This window comes from Borostomias antarcticus, assembly GCF_949987555.1.
Source record: "Borostomias antarcticus genome assembly, chromosome: 22".
Lineage (NCBI taxonomy): Eukaryota > Metazoa > Chordata > Actinopteri > Stomiiformes > Stomiidae > Borostomias > Borostomias antarcticus.
In genome coordinates, this window is record NC_140255.1 from 3546758 (window position 1) to 3567427 (window position 20670).

Below are 20670 nucleotides of genomic sequence, written 5' to 3' on the forward strand. Positions count from 1 at the left end.
TTCAGTTTTGCCCAAAGGGTATGTCTTAACACAACATACAATGACAGGGGAGATAGATTCTGCCAAGAGGTGGAACGGGATGAAAAACGTCAGAGACAAGCGAACGCAATTGCAAGGAAGATCAAAGCATGGGCCTGTAGACTGACTCCAGCTTGGTTAGCCTGGGTGCATGCGCCCCACACACAGCTGAATGAGGAGAGCATGGCAGAGGATGAAGGTCGCATCAGAGCCTTTTTCACTAATCATTTATCAGTCATGGTTGCAGTCAGGTACACCATGTCCTAGTAGGTTGGGCTTTCCACAATTAGGCTATACACATATTCAATGTAATTCACTTAAACTCACAGTCTTCTGGCTTGCACTGGTATATCTCTTCAATAGCTTAAGCCTTAGGCATAACAAACAATTATTTATATGTATATTCATGTTTGGCTAGCAAAGTGGAAAGAGAAGGAATGCACAATCTTTTAATCAATCTGCGATCAGTGAGTATGTACAGTGCATACCATATTCTCAAGGGCCTTTACATTTAGTGGGGATCTTCTTTGCTGTGTTTTGAGTGCCCCCATATATAACCAACTGTAAGTAGCATTATAATGCGCAGGAGAAGCTTTTGAGAGGGTTTCCTTTGAACAATGAAGACAAATGACATCTTGTCCTGCTCCTATAGGGAGCAGCAATTTGTTGCCCAAGGATGTGTTTCAAGCATAAACACTGGGTGATAAAAATACCAGATAGCAAGAATTATGTCCCTCTAAAAGCAACATAAAGCATTAAGGATTTAAGTGGGATTGTTTAGCTCTTGACGGACAAAAAAGCGAGAGGGAAAACCTGGAGTAAATGCATTGCATACCACAAAATGAACTACATATATATATATATTTTAATTAGTGAAAGCCTTGTGAAACACTTTATCGGATGAAGAAATCAAATTGGCTGAACATGGCATGAAATCTGCAAGTATTTGAGTCATTGTTTTTGCTTGATCTTGGGGTCCAGGCTGATTCGGGTGCTTGTACTCTATCATATACAGTAGTCCTCAATCTTCCTCTAAGCTACACAGAGAGAGGCTATGGAGCTGTATCAATGCTACTGCAAACCATCATTAGCATACATTTGAAAAGTGTTTCTTTTTACCTGTAGACCCAATGTTTTGTGCCAGACTTTTGCACAGGCCGCACTTACAACACAAAATGTACACTCACACAGGAGTGAAATCTAACAAACTTGCACAGCTTTCTGTACTTTAAATGTTAAATATGATTTACTGACACTCTTCTCATAGGCAATGCCTCCCAAGCTTTCTCCTTGTTCGGAGCGACTTTGGATTTTTTCACTGATTCTCCAGCACATTGCTCCGGCACACAGTGGCTTTTGTGTGCACTGCGCTGGATCACTGAGCAAGGGGAGGGAAGGAGAAAGGGTATTCTCTCCTCTTTCCAGTGCTTCTTTTTTAGCTTGTGTGGCATTCTGCTCGCTACCTCGTGTATAGAACCTTTTCAGAAATGAGGGTGCCTTGCCTTTGTGGAGGAAAACAGCAGACTGGAGCCCTCTCCACTAGCCCACTAGCCCCCCATGTCTTTTGCACAAAGTGTTAATATTGCAATATCTGGAAGGGGGAAAACATTTTCCTATGTAGTCTGTGGACCAATATAGAATATAAACCGAATGAGACTATATAGCATACATGAACAAAGTATGTAGTCTCAACATTGAGAGAGCAGCATCATTTTTTGTGTGCTACAGAGAGAAAAAAAGTATTGGAAAACTCCAAAACATTCAAAGCATTCAAATTACTTACAGGTAATGATTTGGATGCTCTGGTCCTTCCATCATCAGAAGGAGACTTGGCCTGTATGGCCCCCATGCCCACAGTACCAAGGCCGCTGCAGCTTGCACACATTAGACTTTATTATCTCCGCCTCAGCGGCAGCGCAGGGAGAGAGGTAATGTTTTCGATGGCGCGTGTTGGTTGGTTGGTCCTTTAGCAGGGTTATGCAAGAACTACCAGACCGATTTTCATGAAACTCGGTGTTGGGGTGTAGCATGGACGAACTTAGAACCTATTTTGAAGTGGATCCGAGTCACTGGGTGGATCCACAAATTAAAATAAAACTTAAAAGCCAGCTCCCGTGTGGGGGCGCAAGAGACACGGGGTTTGGACTGGGGGGTGCGGAGAGAGAGCCTGGAGTGCACCGAACTGCCCCCCTGCCAGCTGCAGAGCCACTGAAACACGGCCGCCCATTCACTTCCTTTCATTCTTGGGACTTGAGCTCAGGAGCGAAAAATCCCCCCCATTCATTGTCAATGCCACGAAATGCATTAATGGGCGGAGGTCTGTGCTCTCTGAACACCGTTTCTAGTCTCTCACTGCTTTTGATTGTGCGATTTGTAAACACATGACCAGATAGCTGGGGTCCAGGAGTGATTTCCCTCAAGTGTTTCCTACATGATGGGTGGAAACACTATAATCTTGTTTGTCATGGATTAGTGGAAGGGTCAGAGTCTTGATTCCAGCTTTAGTTAATTTGGAGACCGCATCACTGACCACTGTTGATATTGATGTTGGATGTCAGATCCTCCCCCCCTACCAGAACCTGATTAAAAGTGAATGTTTAGGACACTGAGGTGAACACCCAATTGGTTTTGCTTTACGACATTGTGTGCCTCCCTTCAGAGCGCGAGAACATGCCTGTGGAGTGGAACACATGTGGCGGCTGTCAGTGATGTCAAAAGGTATGTGTAATATCACTGTCAGCGTCTGAACTCTGAACATCACCTCAGCGTCTCCACCCAGTACCCCCGTGCACCCCACCCTCGAGCTCCTCTTTCACTCTGTGGGGTCAACAAACGTTGTCGTACACCGTGTCGGAATGCTCCCAATGATTCCCCGACGTTGTGATGGCGTCCATCTCTGTTGGTGTGATATCACTCGTAGGCGCTGGGCGAGAGATGAAGGGGGAGAAGCTAAACAGGAGAGGCAGCCCGGGGGACTTTGTTGAAGCAGGAGAGGAGGGAGCCTGGAGATGACCTCCTGGAGGGAGGCCGGCTGATGGTTGGTCTGGAGAGGTTCATGACCTCTGCGTTGCAGATCAAAGACTCATGCTTTCAAGGATAAGGTAGATACAATTAACATGGACTTGCTCAACATGCTCTTATGCATTCTCGGGCAGAGTTTTCTGAAGCAGGGCCATACCCCCAGAGATGAAATTCTTACACACTATATAAGCACAATTGTGCTCCCAAGGTACATAATAATAATAATAATTTATTTGTATAGCACATACAAATACATGCAGCTCAAAATGCTTTACAACAGAGAATGTAGATGCACAAAGTAGCTTACTTCACATACATATGTTACTCCAGGTATAGTGACTTCTGTACATTTGAGAAGCATGCTTATGGAACTGTAGGCCATAGTATTCTTAATATAGCAACATAAATGGCTTTGCCTCTTCGAAAAAGTCTTTTACATCATGGAAGGGTGCTGATGTCAGAGATTTCTCAGGACGGCTAATCTTGACAGTATCAGGTCTTGCAAACCAGCAGCTCCCTGAGCTATCAAGGTCCAGGCCCTAATAACACTGGATATCTGGTTTAAAACTCCTCTATCCTCTCCTCCCAAAACCACACCTCACACACGCCCTGATATCTGTGTGCCCACACACACACACACGCACGCACGCACACGAACACACACACACACACACGCACGCACGCACACGAACACACACACACACACACACATGCACGCACACAAACACACACACACACACACACACACACACACACACAGTCGTCCCTGGCTCTTTTGCTACTTCTAACACATGGGCCATGATTGATAGTTGGGAAATAGCAGTAATGTAGCCTGGCTGGAATGCCATTACAGGGAGATTCACACACCCCTACGAAATTCCACCGCAGCGGTGAGACGGCCGTCAGAGACCGACTTAAAAAACGCCTGGAATTTACATTAATTCATGTTTAAAAGCACAGGGAGGAATTATTGCTCACTGTTTAGAGAAAGCCGTACCGCGAATCAATTGCGTTTCTTCTTCTTTTTTTTTCTCCGCTTTTCTTCTCCTTTCCTTCCTCTCCTCTCAGGTCCTTTTAGAGGCTCCAAAGCAAACACCCTCTTTCATAAACAAGCTTTTAGGCCCTGTCCTCTCTGCCTGTCCATCTCATAAAGTTGATGAAGCGCCGCGCACCACTGGCTCACATGAGAGAGGCCGGCTAAGTGTGCTGCGCTGTGCCATCACCTGTGGACACTGGAAGAGAGGTTGCTGGTGTCAAAGGAAGGAAGCAGGGATGAAGATAATCTGATCCATTCTGCTGGATTACTCCAGCCTTATACTCTGTTTGAATGGGCTTCAGTTCCCCCAAGGGCTTCTTCTTGAGTGATATAGTTTTCATGAGTTCAAGTGATGTTGCTCAAACTAAAGACACATATGTAGAGTTGGCCGTCGAATCCGAAAAACACTTCCTGGAATAACCCGGCCATGGAGGGAAGGTCCTCTTGGATGCGTTCCCACCCAACAGCACTGGTAATCTGTGTTGGAGTGCCGATCTGTTGCTGATTAGCACGCGGGCCTGAGGTTGAGCGTAACGTCATACTGGCAGTGATGTCACGGAGCCCCGAGAGCCTCACGGGTCGGACGCCACGTTTTTCACCCCTGTGTTGGACGGCGACGTCCGCTGAGTCATCTGCAGCTCACCACGGGTGGCAAGGATATGGATTCTCTGTCGTTTGTAAACTCTTGTCCTCTCCCACACTAGTAGCCTGGACTGAGACGTCGTGACGCGTTTGGCAGCGTGAGGGAGGCTGATACTCCTGTGAAGCCACTGTTTTTATGACTTGGGATCTGGACAACAGAGCTCCTCAGTCACAGCTCCAACTCATAGGTCACCCATGTCAAAGAGTCCCTCCGTGAACAACTCCTTAACAGGGTCTCGGTTTTCATCTGGTGGGGCTTCCCCTAATCATGGTGTGTGTGTGTGTGTGTGTGTGTGTATGGGGGATGTCATATGCTGTATGGCCACCCAAGAGTTTGATCCTAATGCTGTACAGCCTTCAGTAACTGCTGACACCTGCATAATAACATCATGGATTGCATGGGTTCCAGTAAGGCTGACCGTGATTAGAACAGTTTCTATGTGAGTGATAAAAGTATCCATGTTGTGCTAACTGCCCTTGTCAATACATATGAGCTCTTAGATATGTGTGTGTGTGTGTGCGCGTATGTATGTGTGTGTATGTGTAGCCTATGTGTGTGTGTGTGTGTGCATGCGTGTGTGTGTGTGCGTGCGTGTGTGTGTGTGTGCGGGTGCCAGAGGACATTGGTGCATGGAGGACAGTGAGCAAGCACATATCTATTTACATGTTTTTGGCAAATTTGATTCAAGCGTCTCAAATAACAGCACATGCATCTCACTTGGCAGCGCAGCCTTTGAGTCTGTCTGAGGGACAAGCGTGAACAGGTACTGAGCAATCGATCAACGTGCCAGTCAATTGATATGTCAGTTAAACAAAAAGGCTAACAAACTGTTATATAAAACTCCAAAGTTAAATCAAGTTGTCACGAAGGACAGATATGATTTGTAGGGTGGGATGATGAGCTCAGTAGTAACAGGGAGACATGCGAGTATGTGAGGCTCGTTCGCTCATTCATAATGTTTATGTTGCAGACTATCCATAACTGTCAAGGCGGTGGGCAGATCTAGTCTGTTGTGTGTTTTTGAACGTTTGCCAACTTCTTTAAGGCCTGAATAGGCAGATGCGGGCAGCCATGTTTTTTTTCAATGAAAAGTGGTTGTGAAAGCATTGTGAGGTTTGGTTTCATAGAGATTTGCCAGTAACTGTATACAGTGTAGCAAGGAATCTCATAGGAATAAACTTGGAATTTAACTCAATTGGAGGATGGAGGCTCAGGGTAAGATATTAAGTATAGTGCAGGTGGAATATCACTCAACTTCAAACTGATTGGATGTTAAATACTTGACCCACTTGCTACAAAACAATAACAATCCAAAATACTGAAATGTTACCATTTTGGACTATATTTACACAACATGTATAATTTATCTTTTTTCGTACAGTGTAAAGCTGACCTGAGACTGGGTTTAGGGCCGCCTTAGTCCAAACTATATGATAAAGAATACACCCCAAGCTAACTTTGTAATGCCACCTGCTGGTGAAGAATCCTATCTCTTCAAATTACTGTGATTTCAGTGGCATATCAAACAACTATCCTCAGCATTTTGGTGAACTACCCCTCAACATGAAGGGTTGCATCTATCTTTGCTATGTTCAGGAACGTGGGGATTTGTAATAGGTTGAAATACTCAAGATTATTATTAAGTCCACCAAAAACCAACACAAAACCACTGGTGGAACAATCTTATCTGGAAAGGTGTTTCTTTTACTCTTATCGGGTGGAGACCCCCCCTCTGATTTAGCACCAAACTATTACATCTCCAATTATGTCTGAGTATGAGCCCGCATATGTCTGGAACCTACAGGCACTCATATATCTAACTGACTCAGGTGGGAGCCGTTTGGCCTCCAGCGCCACAAATGAAATATGACAGAACTGAACTAACAGTTTGAGGGCTTTTGCATGTTGAGGATGAATTATCTATCCTTCCTGGCTGCGCCCCCCCGTAAGAGGAGTGTGTCCACTCAAGTCCACTGGAGGTCAGAATCACCAGAGACCAGGGCTGTCCTTTGTGATTTACAAACGGGGAAACGTAACCGATACACCATGTTCCTTCACGTTTTGCAGATCCCAGGTATATATATATAATATTGAGCCCTGAATTTTACAGAAACATATGCATAATAAATACCACAGAGGTTTTCCTAAGGGCTGGGGAGATGTTGAAAGGTTGTATGGTGAGGGTCACAGGCCAGACCCCCCCACCCAGGCAGAGATATGCAGCTCACTGGGCTGTTACAACATAGAAATTGTTATCTCCCCAAAGCTCACCCCTATCTCTGGTCTTAATTGGTTAAACACTGACAGCCCCTTACATCCCTGAAACCTGTCTCTCCTAAGCCTTTGAGGAGATTAAGCCTCTTACTCCATGCTCTTCACACATACCTACTACAGTATGAATTATTGTGCTAAATATAAAATCAATGAAAAAACATGTGATTCAGATGAAATCTGACCTAAATGTCATTCTGAAAAGCTCACATAACACCATAGAATGTTTCAATATGCTAAATATTCATGAACTTCGAAGCTGCAGTAAGATTTTCATAAGATTTTAAACATTTAAATATTGCTATATTTCTATGATAAATCAAGAGGGATAAGTAATTCAGGTCCTCTGTGAAAACCTTGCCTTTGTAGACTGCTGTATAGCTGTGCTACAGCAATACTAATTACTACAGTATTAGAATTAGGTGTCAACACCAGACCATTAAAAAAAATAAACAATGAAATAAAATTAAAGCTTGGAGGCAACAGCTGGTTCAAAATGTGTGCTTGTGCTGAGATCCAATCAGTAACACAGGGCATCCTTCTATGGCCTTATGGGACTTTGTGTCCCACAAATCGTGAGAGGGAAGCAGACTGAATTTAACTTGGCAGATTGGATTGAGATCAGCAGCACAGGGCATTCTTCTATAGCCTTAAGGGAGAGTGAAGGACACTGAATTCAACTTGGCAGAATTGTCCGTCCTTGTTAGCTCATAGCAGGCTCAAAGTACAGACGTTACTGCAGCTTTCATTGATCTTATGCCTCACTTAGGAGTTGCGAGACAATTTCATAGACATCGAAGAGGGGACATCTGAAACAATAAAAGAAGATCCTGTGACCAAATTAGAAGGCCAGAATTCCACTCCATGAAACACACAAGCGGCTGAAATGTTCACCACATGGAGCGAAACCCGGCTTCTCCAGCAATCAATTCCAACCAGGTGACGTCAAAGGAGAGCCCCGAGTCTTGATGGGAGATAACTTCAGAAAAAATCCTCTCGGCACTAAATGTCCGTACTTTCACAAAGCAAGTGGTCTTCGTCTTTCTTCCCAGGTCTTTTCTAATGAGAACTGGGGGTTATTCTAATCGTGATGAGGAAACACTGCACTGATCAGAGGGGCAATTTGAGGGAAAATTGGGTTCCATCAGATGACCTCATCTGTGTGGTAGGGCAGGCCGAGGCCCCCGGGCCTTCATGAGGCTTCTACTCAGGCCAGGAGCACACATGTGGGGGCAGAGGGTACGTGTGTGTGTGTGTGTGTGTGTGTGTGTGTGTGTGTGTGTGTGTGTGTGTGTGTGTGTGTGTGTGTGTGTGTGTGTGTGTGTGTGTGTGGGGGTGGTAAGAATTGTTAGGGGAAGGGGATGATCAAAAGAGGTAAGTAAAGAAAAGAAAATCAGAGAATAAGCCATGTCCTGGTCCTGGAACAATGGACAAGTCTGAATGTCGACCACCAATGTATACGGCAGTGACCACATAGGTCACTTTGCAGACTTATGACATACCTTTAGTTTCCTGTTTCTCTCTGCTTAATTGCACAGCCTTTAAACAGCCTTCACTAAGCAGGGGAAGGTCATCAATTGCAAGCACACACCCAACCTTTCTGTACTGTAGCTTTATAGAATGCATGTGAATATTGTGAGATGTAGGACAATCACCATCATTCAGTCTGTCGTCTGTTAGCTTATATTGAATATTTTAAACAATCTGAACCGCTCCTGAACAACAACAAAAAACAAGCAATACAAGCTCCTGAAAGAACCCCTTGTTCAACTACTTACTGTGGCACAGCCTCCTCTAGTCCTTCTCCTTTAATCAGAACATAACTTTGATCCACCCACCTATCATGAAATTAAAGGCTCTTGAAGCACAGGTTCTCCATTAGCCTGTAAATGTGGTCCACTGTGGTGCACTGGTTGTCCACATCAGCCCTGCTCCATCACAGGTCCATGCCAGACAACTATGTACATAGATCCTGTGATAAAAAACCCCAACTTTCAACCTTTTTGGGGTTGCACTTTTTAATGTGCCCTCAACCTAATCATTCATCTGTATTTTACTAATTGAGATAGGTAAATGGTGAGTGAATCTAAATGACATAGATTGAGCTGTATTGAACCACCATAGGCTAGGTAATTTACCATGTGACAATAACACAGCAAGCACAGTCTAGGAGGAGCAAGGTTGACAATGCACCGCTGTGGCCTCCATTTCCACATCTCAACACAGAACAAACAGATAGATTTGTGAGCCGCCAAATCTCTATCCCCCCTTAATCTCCAAACCTGCCATCCTAGCACAGGAAGCGCCCCCCCCCCCCCCCCCAAAGCCAAGGGCGAGCCCGTAGAGGCACACCTCCGCCTGTGGAGAGCAAACAGAGGAAGGGGGAACTCTATATGTCACAAAGCCAGGGTCTGCACTCAGGGCCTGGCAAAAGTAAACAATAGCACTAGCAGGTCCATAATTGATGGCACCATTCCCTTTCATACTGTTAATAGATGTCAAACAGTGAGGGAACATGGCGACCAGATTACCAGAGATTTGCAACACCCCAGGATTACCCAGGAATGCTGTGCTTTCATCTCCCACCACTTAGCCTTTGATTCCCTGTAATTATTGTAAGCGGCAGCTTTTATTGGGGCCAGAGTTGTGATAAACGGCCTTAACGATTTCTTAATTTTGCCCAGGCAGTCGAAGTGGCTTTAGCTTGGTGTCAGCAGAACTAGAGTGATCAGCAGAACTCAGACTCTGGCACCACAATCTTATCATAAATTTAAGAGATTCATCAGACGACACGTTCCTATCGATTTATAGCCTAATTAATTACACAACATAATTTACTCATCTTTGGGTAAGTATCCTCTGGGAAGTATTCCCCATTGGAAAATTATATTGGTTAAATACTAATACTAATATTATTTCCTCAAGGATAATTAAGACCCTTTCTCACTCAGCATTTATGTTTGTGAACAGCAAGTCGCACCAAAAATTTAAAAAAAAATATCTTGAAAAGGTATTGAGAAATGGCCCTTTACCTGAAGGAGTCAGAAGTGGCTGGGGCGGCCTCTCAGAAATTGCATGCTACGGAAGGAGATACTAAACCAAGATGAAAGGGTTGCCTGCATGTTGGGCCAGAGAAGATGAGACGGAGAAAATACAGTCTCCAAAACAATTCCATTATTGACACAGTAAGTGCAGGCAATGAGGGTCCTTTTTTTGAACGCCATCAAAGTTTTTTACGGGAGGCCAAAGGAAAATAATGTGCCAAGCTACGCCAACTGCCTGTAGTCTTCAAAGGCTCCCATTATCTCTTTATGAAAGCTCAAAACATTCTCGGGGCATCTTGGTGCACTGCGTGCTTTGATGTGCATTTATCTCGACCCTGCAGGGCGGCGGTGTGGCGTTCGGTGAGCCACCGTGGTCTGCTGGGACTGCCTGGCTCATCCTTCAGCTGACGCTCCCTCAGCTTCTGTGCAGAAGCTGTTTTCCGTTTGCCCCTATACTCTTAAATGTCCATGAAGATAAGATGGCAGTGGGATAAGTGTGAGGGCATCTCCGTGTGGAGTGCAGATACAGTAGATGAGAAGAAGTGTGCCTGTTTTTTTAAAGTTTCAAAGAGAGATGAATGGGCAGGAGACGATGGGGAGGTCCCCCATAGGAATAAAATTGAAGCGTTGAAGCCTTATTAGATGAACTGTCGACACATATCTATCACCAAATTGTATACACCTCTTGGAGCATCACAGCCACTGCAGTGGTCCTAGTGCAACCGAATCATGGGACATGGAAGCAATGTGCCAGGAGATTGTGTTTCTGTGATATACCATATGCTGTAAACATCACATATAGAGAACAATACCAATCACTCCAAATTGTACGTGAAATAACTGGAAGGTTCCTATTTGTCAGCCAAAAGAAGACTATGGCTTTTAGCCAGTCTGACTAAACCATGTAGTGTGCAAAGACCCGGGTTCAAAACCTTAGCTGTTAAGATCACAGCTTTAAAAAGTGAAACCCACATGGCTGACATGTCATTTTCCAGCCAGGGAGGCCTAAGGGCTTGCGCTACATCAACCAATCTGCCCCAGCGCTTCAAACAGGCCAAGCAGCATTGCCTTGGAGCAGCGCCCAGAGGGCTCTCGCCATCAGCTTGCCACTTGGCGGCCAATTGCTGGAGCAGCAGAGACAAAGGCTGCTGCCTACCCCTGCATGCTCTGATTGCTCTGAGAGGGGGAGACGAGGCACAAGTCTGTGTGCCCGGGACGGGGGCCTCCTTTCTGGCATGCCGGAGTGCAGATTCCCACCCTAGGATGGTTGTTTGGTTGCTTTTGGCACAGGCTGTCCAGGACTGAGGCACGCATGGCCTCTCTATCGGTTCTCTATTCAATCCAACAGCAAATTAATAAAGCATGGCCAATAAAGGTAGTTTCCATCTCTATTAATAACCATAATCAGACTGTCCTCCTCATATTGTACAGGCCTATGAATGGCTAGGCCTATACTCTACACCTAGCGTTCTCACTAATAAAGAGCACCATGTGCAATTCTATCCTATATGGCCATTTCCAATCATTCACTGATCACCAAGAAAGATGTTCCTTGCTGGGAAGACCCTCTGTATGGTGTGTCAGATGTTGAATCAGATAAAGTCATCATTTCAAATAAAGGGGAAGAAAAGTCAAGCAGATTTACTGACTGTCCAAGAAAAAGGGCTCCATTGTCCATGTTCTACGTGAGGTAATGAGAAGAAATGAAAGGCTTTGTGTCGCTTTCTCTCTCTCTTTCTCTCTCTCTCTCATTGCTGATGTGTTTTGCCATTCTCTGATCCCTCAGCATCTCGGGGCCCTCAGGTTATTTGGATATTGCATGGAGTCAAAGCTCTGTCAATCAGATAAGCAGTGACCCTGCAGACCCAACAGATAAGACATTACACACAGCAAGAGGAAATGGCAGACAGCAGGGACACAAGGCCTGACTATAAAGGCTCAGTGAAGCGAGACTGATCACGACGGCTTTTCAACTACAGGCTGCCAAGAATGAAATATTGCTTGTCCTGTTTCCATCTTCCGATTTAGATTGACTGCATCAAATCTGGACTTGGTGGATATAGCATCTCCCTCTCTCTTTATGCATCTGTCTTAGATATAGTCTGCAAAGTACCCTTCACGGTACTGCATAGTTTACATATTCCTTCCAATAATCAGTTTTATGTTAAATTCAGGAATTGCAGGCCAGTGCAGCTCTTTATATTTGAAGAAATAGGCTAGTCCTACATTGAATAGGACAGGTCGACACTCGACAAGTTTTCACTCCAGCCCAAGAACAGTGTTGAGTAGTCAAAAGCCTTAAAATGAAATAACCTGTGAGGCAACCAAGTGGCAATCCAATACAGTAGCCTACAATTATTGAGCTTGACGAATATCATATCATTCTACTGGCAAAATGTACAGCTCTATAACATTGGTTAGCCTACATGATCCTCCTAACTGGAAAGCTGAGAAAGCTCCTCAATTTCAGGCGTAAAATTCAGTAGGCTATGTCTAGTTGGTCTACAGTAAAAACAGCAAGACCGTGCTTGAGGTCCTCAAGCAGGTTCACATTGTCGACCAACTAACCATATTGAATTGTAAGCCTGCAGTGCCATCTACTGACTGTCAAGATGGCATTTACGCATAGGCTAATTGTGTTTGCTGCTTATTAAATGTGGCCTGCCATATCGGGCCTACTAGAGGTGATCAATGTGTGATTCAGATTTGAGTAGCCTATAGAAAGTCATTAGGTTTGTTTGAGTCATTACATCCGAACTGGTTAAGAATGAGGAAACGTTGTTGTCAAACAACAGTGCAGTAGGGTGGAGAGCTCCAGGTTTGAGACTTCTTTGTTGTTCATACCAAGACAGACAACTAGCTGTGGGTATTATAGGATATAGGTAGGCTATTATAATAAATGGAGTGATATGGGATCTAAATTCTGTGCCCCAGATTTCACTGTCCACTCCTGATCTGACACAGAACGAACCCAATCTTTATATTTTGCTATAGCCTACACATGTAAGAGAAACTTTACTGAACTAACGGAAATATATAATTTACTATAATTTATTTGCCCCACTATTTTAAGACTGTATATTTATTTGCCCAGGGACTGCGGGTGGAAATTAGCTGTCTAGCTATAACCTTGTACAGTGCATCTCTCCCTATTCTATAGGGTAAATGTCTACTGTACCTTGTCCCTGTCTTAAAAATAAATAAAAATAAATAAAATCAATCACTAGTTGTTTATGCCACCCGTTGCAGGCTCCTGGCCAGGATTGTTGGTAAATTGAATAATGCTGCTGGCTGGGTGTGATGAGCCCGCCCTCTGTGTTCCCTCTGAACATGCTCTCTGATACCCGGAAGAAAGCACATTCTCCAAAGATGGCGGAGCAAGGTCCAATGGCGATAGCTATGCGGCTAAGAAATCAACTTCAGTCCGTCTACAAGCTCGACCCGTTGAGGAATGAGGCAAGTGTCGTTTTATTTGGGACCTCTTCGATCCGACGTGGCCCAGTAGATGTTGTTTGCTGGGTCTAGGGCTGGGGGGCTTCGGGTGAGAGGGGGAAACCAGAGAGTCTGTTCATCTCCGTGTCAGAGACATGATGGAGAGAGCTGTGAGAGACAGTGTGCGCATGCGCGAGTGGGAGAGTCCCCCCGTGTTGTTGTTCTGGACTACATCGTAAGGTCCCGTGGGCAACAATGTACGCTCTTCTTTTACACTCATATCGCTCTATTTACCTTTACTTATTCACAATAACCATGCGTCTCTGTGTCTAAGTCCCCAGCGTGAGATGTACGAGAACATATTTCAAAGCTATGTGCGACTTTATATCGTTGGTAATGGCGAACAAGTTTGCTACGTTACATAGCGAGCTAGCTCACACATTCATTGCGCAGGTGGAGCTTAGTTAGCTGGTTAAATAGGGTGACCTTCCTAGTAGTAACCTTCCTAGTAGTAACCTTCCTAGTAGTAACCTTCCTAGTAGTAACCTTCCTAGTAGTAACCTTCCTAGTAGTAGCCTTCCTAGTAGTAACCTTCCTAGTAGTAACCTTCCTAGTAGTAACCTTCCTAGTAGTAACCTTCCTAGTAGTAGCCTTCCTATTAGTAACCTTCCTAGTAGTAACCTTCCTAGTAGTAACCTTCCTAGTAGTAACCTTCCTAGTAGTGACCTTCCTAGTAGTAACCTTCCTAGTAGTAACCTTCCTAGTAGTAACCTTCCTAGTAGTAGCCTTCCTAGTAGTAACCTTCCTAGTAGTAACCTTCCTAGTAGTAACCTTCCTAGTAGTAGCCTTCCTAGTAGTAACCTTCCTAGTAGTAACCTTCCTGGTATACGCCTACAGCGTGGCTCCGTACTGTCCAGTGGGGTGTTCTGGGATTACGTTACTTACCGATAAGAGCTGGATTGTTGAATCTCAGAAATGACTGGATTGTAGAAATGGCTCTAGTTACCGACAAATGTACCTAACGACGGAATGGGTAGGCACCTTGGAGAGAAATGGGTAGGCACTTTGGAGAGAAATGGGTAGGCACTTTGGAGAGAAATGGGTAGGCACCTTGGAGAGAAATGGGTAGGCACCTTGGAGAGAAATGGGTAGGCACCTTGGAGAGAAATGGGTAGGCACCTTGGAGAGAAATGGGTAGGCACCTTGGAGAGAAATGGGTACTAGGCACCTTGGAGAGAAATGGGTACTAGGCACCTTGGAGAGAAATGGGTAGGCACCTTGGAGAGAAATGGGTAGGTACCTTGGAGAGAAATGGGTAGGCACCTTGGAGAGGCACCTTGGAGAGGCGCACGGGACGTTCTTACTTTTGTTGATGTTTTTGCGTGTGCACGAATGTAACGGCGCTGACTGACGTCTACGACTGAATGTAGCCTACATGATTTAATCTGGGGGGGAACGTTTAAATTAGATGACAACCCCACTTACGCGGTACAGTGGATAAGAATAACCATTATTTCGTTCTCACACAACTCATTCTTCATTCTTGCCTCCAAATTCTCAACGTGTCTCATTCATTTTTTGCAGGAGGAGGTCAAATTGAAGATCAAAGACCTAAACGAGCATATTGTTTGCTATCTGTGTGCTGGGTACTTCATCGATGCCACAACTATAACAGAGTGTTTGCATACCTGTAAGTAATAACGTGTATATGTGTATGATTTAGCACTGCAACTGCGGATGTCACTTGTTCTTATAGGCTTTATGGTTCACTTACTCTAAACAAAAATACAAAAAGTAGCCTACTTATTTTAAGTCACTTTGGATAAAAGTGCCCAGCCAAACTTTTTAATAATCTCACTGTGATAGCAAGCCGATGTGGACCATAAATGGGCCGGAACTAAGCCATAAGTATTGCATCTGGCCCATATATGGCCCAGATCGGCTTTTCTATACAAACTAGAGGCGGTGTAGTAGCAGTCCTTTACTGTGTCTATTTGAATATCTAGGGAGAAGAACATACAGGTGCATCCCAAAAAATTTGAATATTGTGAAAAAGTCCATTATTTTCTGTAATTTAATTCAAACAGTGGAACTTTCATGTATTCTAGATCCATTACACAAAGTGAAATACTTCAAGCCTTTTTTTTTTTAATCTTTATGAATGTACAGTATGCTCACTATGTTCATTTATACACTCAATACTTGGTGGGGGCTCCTTTTGCACAAATTACTGCATCAACGAGGCAATCAGCCTTGAAATATTTCACTACATGTGTAATGAATCAATAATATATGAAAGTTTCACTTTTTGAATCAAATTGCAGATAATAATTAACTTTCCACAATATTCTAATTTTGTGAGATGCACCTGTATATAGTAGAAAGTAGTTGGACCTAGTAGTACCTATAGTCAATGACCTCCTTGTTGAAACATTCATAATTGGCTCTTGTTACTCCGTGAAGGGATAGAGGTTTTGACAAATAATAATGGTCAACTTTACTTTTTGTAGAGCCCTTATTCATTTTAAATAATGTTAATACTTATTTTTTGTTGTGCTTCAATTTCAGTCTGTAAAAGCTGTATTGTGAAGTACCTCCAAACCAGCAAGTATTGTCCAATGTGCAACATCAAAATCCATGAAACACAGCCTTTACTGAACCTGAAATTGGATCGAGTGATGCAAGACATTGTCTACAAACTGGTTCCAGGACTTCAAGAAAGTAAGTTTGTCATCACGTATCCTCCACAGTATCAGTGGTCTGAACTGGACGCTGGATTGTAACATCAGACAAAAACAATAAGCGGCAAGATGCTGGTGTTCAAATGTGATGTGATCTTTTACATTGAATGTTTTAATTCTTCATAAACAGGTGAGGATAAGAGAATAAAGGAATTCTATCAGTCACGGGGGCTAGAGAGAGTGCTCCAGCCCTCAGGGGAAGGTAGTTGTTTTGTTCTCCTGGCTCCTCAATACTGTTTGTAAACTGTATCAAAGATAGAACTCAAAAATTGACATGTATAGTTATAGTCGGGTGAGAAATGAATTCATCTTGAACTCTTGTTTGACTCTCCAGATTCGATACTAGACGCAACAGGACTGCCGTACACAAGCTTTGACCATTCAAAAGCCCACTTTTACAGATATGACGAGCAGGTTTCGCTATGTCTAGAGAGACAGAGGTATTATCTTCCTTTTAAAGATCTGGAAAAGCTCCTCTTGATCTCAAATGTTGCTAAGCATCCCTGCTGTTTTAATGCTGAGTCCTCTGTTCTCTCTCCTCCTTACAGTTCCTCCCTATCTGGAAAAGACAAGACTAAACTTACTCTTCAGGTAAGGCATTGAAAAGACCACATGGTTTTGGTTTTGGCACGCAACACTGTACCTGCTTGGCTGTGCTCTAGGGTAGAGGTTGAGCGTGCTAGTGTTGACCAACAACAATACCTTTACTCTTCCAGCAGAGGGCTCTCTTCTACAAGTCTGAGAGCTAAAATGCTGCTGGATTTCTAGCCAGTTATCCTTCCTATGCTTAAACAAAAAGTAGCATTTGTTATGGCCCTTTAACAAATAAGACAAATTGATAGTGGGCTGTATTCAAAAACGAAAATACATTTTCAGTTGACAGTTGACAGAATTCAGTGTTCCTTTACTGGGTCAGTTGCTTTTGCAGTGTTCTACATTGTTGGGCTGCTGATCATTAAAAAAAAACTTGTGCCTCAGCATGCATGGTGTTGCCATGTTCCTTCATGGTCTCTAGTATTTATACATATACAAACACCAGGGAAGACAAAGACACACACACCATATTTCTCAAGCTATTTCATTTGAGAGAAATGACCCAGTGGTTGTTTTGAGTCTGTGAGGAACTGTGGAAGCAAATATGTCTCTCCTTCGTCTCTGTAGCAGAAGTTTGTCCGCTGTTCGGTCCGAGCTGAGGTGAGACACCTGCGGAAAGTTCTTTGTCATCGACTGAATGTGGAGAAGCACCAGGTCAGTTGACTCTTTCTGGCAAGTCCACACACAGTTTAAATTATTTCTAACCTCTAACAGTGCATGTCATTTCAGTGAACACTTTTTGTAACTACAATAAAAATGTATATAGATGGTGAAATGGTACCACCCTTTGAAATTAGGAATAACAGTAATACATTTTGTATTGATTCTTTCCAGATGCTCAAAACACTAAAATATATTCTACATTCATTTTCATAAGGGCTAGTTTGAGAAACATTTCTCTGCCGACGTTTGTGGGTGAACATTTCACTGTTAAATGCATAGCTCCTTCTGTAGAAGGAGATGTCTCAGACTGGCCATGCTCACTGTCTACGTCCTCTGTCATGTGCACCCTCTCTGCTGATCTGGGCTGTACTACGAAGCAGTGTAACCCTGGATTTTCAGTGTCACTAGAGTGGTTCACTTTTTCCCGGGGTACATCGCCATTGTAACTGCAGACCTAACCGGAGCTGGTTATGTTTGAGATAATGGGTCAACACGTCTAAAATAACTGCTTACAATCCCACAGACTGTATGCATTGGCTTGTGTTTTTAAGCCTATACTTACTAGTTTAAATTGTTTTTTTATATTTGTTCTTTATTTGCTCCCAAGGCAGTTTAATACTGTTGGGCTGCAGCTGAAAGATTAAAGGCTAAAATGAGCCTTACGCTTAGAGAATACATCTAAGCAACAGATTAATTTAATGGAATACACAATTGTAATTAATTATAGTCAGCCTTCCTTCTTGCCTTTGGCAGCAGCAACTCTGCTGCTTTTAGCCTGGATTATATATATATATATTTTAATTCTTCATATTTGTTTAACATTATAGTTTGCTCATCTTGTGAAAAAAAAGGCCCTTGTAGACTTGTCCATTTTTTCGCTTGATCATATGGTTCAAACACCTCCCCTTTTACACGAACATGCTCATAGCTACAGTAGATTGGGAAAACCTAGGTTGCCTTAGCGAGTTGCTAACCACCGTTGCTACACCACTTATGCGTGATTGCAGCTATTAGGCTTTGTGGAGCCAGTTAATGAAAATGTATTGAGCCGGCTGTCCAGGCCCCAGGTCACTCCCTCTGGTTAATGAAGTTGTGGTCTCTGTTGATCTGCAGGTCTCTCTCTCTCATGTTGTTGTGGTCTCTGTTGATCTGCAGGTCTCTCTCTCTCATGTTGTTGTGGTCTCTGTTGATCTGCAGGTCTCTCTCTCTCATGTTGTTGTGGTCTCTGTTGATCTGCAGGTCTCTCTCTCTCATGTTGTTGTGGTCTCTGTTGATCTGCAGGTCTCTCTCTCTCTCATGTTGTTGTGGTCTCTGTTGATCTGCAGGTCCAGATGTTGCTCAATAACGAGTCCCTCCCAGATCATATGACCATGAAACGTCTGTGGCTCTCCCACTGGTTTGGCAAGGTACAGCACTCTAATGTGGAGCCAGCGCATTTCATACCAAATTCCTCAACACTTCAAACAGATTTTTCCACTTGGACGTTCATAGAAAACCTGCATGGGCAGATACAGAACATTGAGGCTAGTTCATATAGAGATGTGTAATGCTACAAATTAATATTCAATGGAAGATAATAGTACGATAATTATCCAATTAGTACTTAAGTACTGTCTGGCACAAAAGGTAATTCATGACTTGGTCTTTAAATCAATAAAACCACCAAAGCATATACTTTAAACTCCATCTGAATATGTTTCATGGATTACATGGCCAATATGACTTCAGTGGTCACTTTATTTGTACGTAATAAAGCGGCCACTGTGTAGACTCTTAATTTCTAGAATGAATTTTTCGCAAACTTGCTTTGGAGAAAATATTAAATTGTCCAAGTTTCCTCTGCAATTTGCTAATTTTGTGTTATTGAGATTTAGGTGCACAGTGTGTAAAACGGATCTGTCTCCATAGGCGCAGCCATTGGTGCTTCACTACACCATCAAGGACAAACGGACAAGATAGGACAGGGTTCCCTCCCAAGGACTTCAGCTGTACATATTTTGTATTATATATATATATATTCTATTTTAATAGTGTTTTTTGTGTACACATACTTATTTTCCTTTTTTTGTATTTTTGAAAATAAATATAAGTGAAAAAGAAACTGTATTCTTTGCTTAATTTACTATAAATATTAAAACAGGATAACATCAGATTTGTTCATGGGGGAGCGAATAATCGAAGAGAAAGAAGAATTGTCCTGTTCTGGGTATTTTATTGTCTGGGTATGTAAAGTATTGTGACTTCAAAAGTTATATAAGATATTGTGATTTAATATATAAACTATTGTGATTTTAAAAGCATTGTAGCCAACAAATCAATGTCCAATCAACATATTGGGGAACTGACAACTAATAAACACTAGGTGGCAGACTTGATATTCCCTTAATCTGACTCAGTTTAGGTAACTGGGTAGGAACAAAAACCATTGGTCAAACCCTGGAACATGAGGCACGTGAAATGCAGATAGTAGATATCTCTCTCTCTCTCACGGACTAATCAGTAGAGAATCTGATTCTTTTCCAGAATACTTGCTGCAACCACAAATATTTTTTTCTTCTTTTACCATCTGCTCTGTATCACTTACAGTCAGCAATATTTATTTTACAAATATCAATTTACCAAAATATTTATATCACTAAGAAATTCAAAGTTTTGCCTAAATTAGTTTCCATAAACCAAAGAACGGTTATTTGTTTTTGTAGTCATAAGTGACCTTGTAAGCGTGTGCTTTAAATCATGTATTTTAAAACGCCCTCATTTTTCGATCCAATAGAAGTAATAATTAGGGCCTCTGCAATCTCACCTTCTGGTTTAATATTCCATTTTACAGTAGCCATGCCAGCGTCCTTACAGCTAGATGCGACTCTGGGTACAATATTCAAGCAAGAACATTCAATACACACACACACACACACCTGTCCTAAGCACACAGGATTCCCATATGCAGTTTGTTGTCAGGCTGCTTCTTTTCAAAGACCAACGGGAATCGATGGTCTGCACTTGCATAGATAACTATGAGTGTCATCATTTATAACAATAGTATTTTCAATGAATCAGGTTTTGACCTAATGTCTTTGCGTTGTGCCACAATGCCACAGCCTTGTGGATGTGTGCGTATTGCATTATGAGCCATAACGCTCATTGCTGTAGGCTACACTTGCAAGCGGCTGCGACCTTTACACATGCTCTGCCTTCAAAATAGCCGGT

General features: G+C 43.0%; 1 protein-coding gene across 1 annotated transcript; it reads left to right on the forward strand.

Annotated features, from left to right (window-relative positions):
• Nucleotides 1-13402: 13402 nt before the first annotated feature.
• On the forward strand, nt 13403-19500 carry pcgf1 (polycomb group ring finger 1; the record flags this gene model as incomplete). The annotated part of the gene is made up of 9 exons (XM_084456570.1): nt 13403-13489; nt 15050-15155; nt 16034-16186; nt 16337-16408; nt 16541-16646; nt 16755-16797; nt 17368-17454; nt 18789-18869; nt 19372-19500. The coding sequence occupies 9 exons, from the start codon at nt 13403-13405 to the stop codon at nt 19420-19422; spliced, it is 786 nt and encodes a 261-aa protein (XP_084312696.1). The 3' UTR covers nt 19423-19500.
• Between the last annotated feature and the right edge of the window lie 1170 nt (nt 19501-20670).